This window comes from Sander lucioperca, chromosome 20 (assembly GCF_008315115.2).
Source record: "Sander lucioperca isolate FBNREF2018 chromosome 20, SLUC_FBN_1.2, whole genome shotgun sequence".
Lineage (NCBI taxonomy): Eukaryota > Metazoa > Chordata > Actinopteri > Perciformes > Percidae > Sander > Sander lucioperca.
In genome coordinates this window covers 27,602,402-27,607,136 of record NC_050192.1, presented here as the reverse complement: position 1 = coordinate 27,607,136, position 4,735 = coordinate 27,602,402, and the positions used below count along the sequence as shown (strand labels likewise).

At 44.5% G+C, this 4,735-nt stretch overlaps 1 protein-coding gene across 1 annotated transcript in view; it reads left to right on the top strand.

Annotated features, from left to right (window-relative positions):
* The first annotated feature begins 577 nt into the window (after positions 1-577).
* LOC116060794 (death domain-containing protein CRADD-like) overlaps positions 578-4,735 on the top strand; it is a 5,201-nt gene continuing 1,043 nt past the window's right edge. Inside the window, exon 1 of the mRNA XM_031314539.2 lies at positions 578-1,016. Coding sequence (XP_031170399.2) covers positions 707-1,016 — 310 coding nt within the window. The 5' untranslated portion in view covers positions 578-706. The remainder of the gene's footprint in view (positions 1,017-4,735) is intronic.

Sequence of the window (4,735 nt, the reverse complement as noted above, 5' to 3'; positions counted from 1 at the left end):
GGTTTTTAACCATAAACTCCTGGTAAAACACACAATATTAAAGTCAATATGAGTCTCTGAAGGTTTGAAAAAAAAGAAGGTTTCATAAAGTTGATTGAATTGCTCCTGGCCCGACCGGCCCAACACGTTCCGTTGCTGTATAGCAAGCCAAACTTCATTGAACAATCTCCTGGTTTAAGGATTCCTCTTTTGCTGTTAACTAATAACGCTTGACAGAAAATAGAATGAGCCTATCAGAAAGCTGAGATTATTGTAGTAAATTCGGAATATATTTGATCAACCAAGTCGCACTTTTTTAAATACAAAACCTTTTGTTTTAGCACGTTGTTTGCTCGCTCCTGCTCACCCGCACAGAGGTAGTCGGGACAAAACGGTGAGTTTTTCTTAAAAAAAATAGTGTTACCTGGTGTAGTACATTATGCCGAATTGAAGCGTGGTTTCTAGTAATTCACTAAATTAAAGTGGTTGAAACAAATTAGAAGATTTCCAGATGTAAAACGTTAATAGGAAACTGAGTGGTTAGCGTTAGTAAAACGTTGGTTCCGCTAAGGTGTTTCCAGTCGGACACAATAACATTGAGCCCACGCTAACTGAAGTTGTCCGGGGTAGTGGCTAGTAGCGACCAAACGACTAGTTTTCATGATGAATAATGTAATTATTTGATTTTGAGTTAACTAGTGAGCTTTACAGACGTAATACCGGACACATGGACCCGGTTCACAAAGCTCTGCTACGGACACACCGGCTGGAGCTGTCCGGGCAGCTGCTGGTCAGTGACACCATCGTTCCGTTTCTGTACCAGGAGGACGTTCTCACGGACGCGCACGTCGAGGCCATCGAGTCTCAGCCGAACAACCGGCAGAAGAGCCTGAAGCTGCTCGAGCTGCTGCCGAGCCGCGGCCCGCGCGCCTTCTCCGCCTTCCTGCGGTCTCTGGACGACTTCAGCTGGGTCCGAGACCGGCTGCTGCTGGAGCTCCAGACTGAACCTGGACCAGGAGCTGGACCTGGACCGACAGGTGAGACAAGTTCCCTGGACGTGATCAGTTTTAATCAGACACACCTTCAACACAGACACACACACACACACACACACACACACACACACACACACAGACACACACACACACACACACACACACACACACACAGACACACACACACACACACACAGACACACACACAGACACACACACACACACACAGACACACACACACACACACACACAGACACACACACACACACACACACAGACACACACACACAGACACACACACACACACACACACACAGACACACACACACACACACACACACACACACACACACAGACACACACACACACACACACAGACACACACACAGACACACACACACACACACAGACACACACACACACACACACACAGACACACACACACACACACCACACACACACACACACACACACACAGACACACACACAGACACACACACACACACACACATATGCTAACACAGACAGACACGCACGCACACACACACACACAGACAGACAGACATACGGGAAGTACACATGAGTAAAGAAAAGTTATAAGAGTGTAAGAAAAAAACTAACAGCTAAAGATAAACAGTTTTTTTTTAAAAAAGCAACAATACGAGAACGAAAAATGCCGAAAAAAAGTAAAAAAAAAAAAAAAAATCTCGGGAAAAGCAACATAAACATTGGAAAAAAACACCAACGTCAACAAAAAAGTGACCAAAAATGTAAAAAAAAATACCCAAACGTCTGGAAAAGCAACAGAACTTTGAGAAAAAAAAAACTTTAAAAAAACAAACGGAAACATTGATGATTAACGCTGCGTTCCCGTAACTCGTGTTTTCACCACCTTCTACCGTGAAAGTGTCCTGGGACGGCCGTCAGACCCCAAACTTACTCTGCGTTCCAGACGCAATGTTTAGCCCGTAAGTTACGACTTCAATCACCACAAACCCTTCTAGCTAGCGTTAGCGTTAGCTAGCGTTAGCGTTAGCTAGCATAATCATAATTCATAATCCCCGCATTTTCGTTGCAAAAAGTCACACATATATCTTAGCAGAAAGTTGAAAAATGTTGCCATGTGAACGTTATGAAGTGACGTAATTACGCGACGTGAACATCATCGAAAAGCTGCAAACCCCGCGATGAAGCCACGATGAAACCGCAGTTTTAAAAAGTTCCCGCAATTTCATCGCATAAAACTGCATAAATATTCCGCATATTCCATCACATTTATTAAGAAAACGTGCCGCATAATCAAGGATTTTTGCCCGCAACAATCACAAAAAAACACGCATTTCTCTGGAAGGACTGGGTATATGGGCTAAAAATTGTGTCTGGAACGCAGCGTAGGAGGAGGAGACACACACACACACACACACACACACACACACAGACAGACAGACACACACACACACAGACACAGAGACAGACACACACACACAGACAGACACACACAGACACACACACACACACACACACACACACACACACACACACACACAGACAGACACACACACACAGACAGACACAACACACACACACACACACAGACAGACACACACACACACAGACACAGAGACAGACACACACACACAGACAGACACAACACACACACACACACAGACAGACACACACAGACACACACACACACACACACACACACACACACACACACACACATAGACACACACACACACACACACACACACAGACAGACAGACACACACACACACACACACACACATAGACAGACACAGACAGACACACAGACACACACACACACACACATAGACACACACACACACACACACACACACACACACATAGACAGACACAGACAGACACACACACACACACACACACACACACATAGACAGACACACACACACACACACACACACACACAGACACACACACACACACACAGACAGACACAGACAGACACACACACACACACAGACACACACACACACACAGACACACACACACACACACAGACACACACACACACACACACACAGACACACACACACACAGACAGACACACACACACACAGACACACACACACACACACACACACACACACACACACACACACAGACACACACACACACACACAGACAGACACACACACACAGACACACACACACACACACACACACAGACAGACAGACACACACACACACACAGACACACACACACACACACACACACACACACAGATGTTACTCATTGTTTACTCAACTATTTTTAGTTTGTTTTTAGTAAAATAATTTTAATAAAAACCTTCATAAAGAGTGTGAAGGGTTAAACATGTACAGTGACATCATGGGTTCAGTTCCAGGTTCTCTGTCATCTCCTCAGTCCACCTTAAAACCAGAGCTGTTGAGGAATTAATCAAGTACAGTGAGAGCAGCCATTGTCTCTGTGTGTGTGTGTGTGTGTGTGTGTGTGTGTGTGTGTGTGTGTGTGTGTGTGTGTGTGTGTGTGTGTGTGTATGTAAGTGTGTGTATGTGTGTGTGTGTAAGCTTGTGTATGTGTGTGTTTGTGTAAACGTGTGTCTGTGTGTGTGTTTGTGTAAGTGTGAATGTGTGAGTGTGTTGAAGGTGTTTCTGATTAAAAATGATCACTTCCAGGGAAGTGTGTGTGTTTGTGTGTGTGTCTGTGTTAGCGTGAGTGTGTTTGTGTCTGTGTAATCGTGCGTGTGTGTGCATGTGTTAGTGTGCGTGTGAGTGTGTGTGTGTCTCTGTGTGTGTGTGTGTGTGTGTGTGTGTGTGTTAGCGTGTGTGTGTTGAAGGTGTTTCTGATTAAAAATGATCACTTCCAGGGAAGGGTGTGTGTGTGTGTGTGTGTGTGTGTGTCTGACCCCACAAGTATACTGTATTCCCCGGTTTTTGGACCCCACGAATATAGTAAAACAAGAACACACACACACACAGACACACACACATATAGTTTGTAAGGACGGGTTTTGGAGAGGGAGGGTTTTATTTTGTGTGGCGTGTAAGACTTTCTAAATAAATAACTAAATGTTCTGAGTAAATAGGATAAATAGGTAACGGTAAAGTACCGAAACTAGTACCGTTGGGTACCGGAACCGAATTCCAGGTATCCGTACCAACCCTCCTGCTGGAACAGAGGACTTCTTCCGGGGAAACGTCTCCTCAGACGCTGCCACCGAACTTTGACCATGAACTAGATTCCTCCGGTTTCAGCTCCGTCGCTTATAGAATTTTGAGGTTTTTTTGGACACTTTTCTAGTTATTGGTGCTTTTTTCTAGTTTTTTTTTTCAAGGTGGTATTTGTTGCCTTTTTAGAGTTATTTTTTCACACTTTTTTCTACGTTTTTGTCGCCTTCTTTGATGTAGAGCGCCAGTGTGAGCCGGTGTGAACTGGTGTGGAAGCAGCCGCTGAGTGGGTCGGAAGTTATAAACAAACAGACTGCGGTTACAGGCGGGCAAAATCATCCATTCTTGTGTCACAGTGACCTGAAAAGATAAACACTGATTGCAACATTTCAACCCCCACGGACCGATAAATACCAAGAATTAAAGTCACAGCAGAGCCCTCACTAACGTAAGAGTTTAACATGAAACAGCCCCGGAATCACCATCACCAAACTACACCAGACTCCATGTAAATAATCAGTACTTTTAGCATGTATAGAGCCAGCATATTTCCACCAGACTCCATGTAAATAATCAGTACTTTTAGC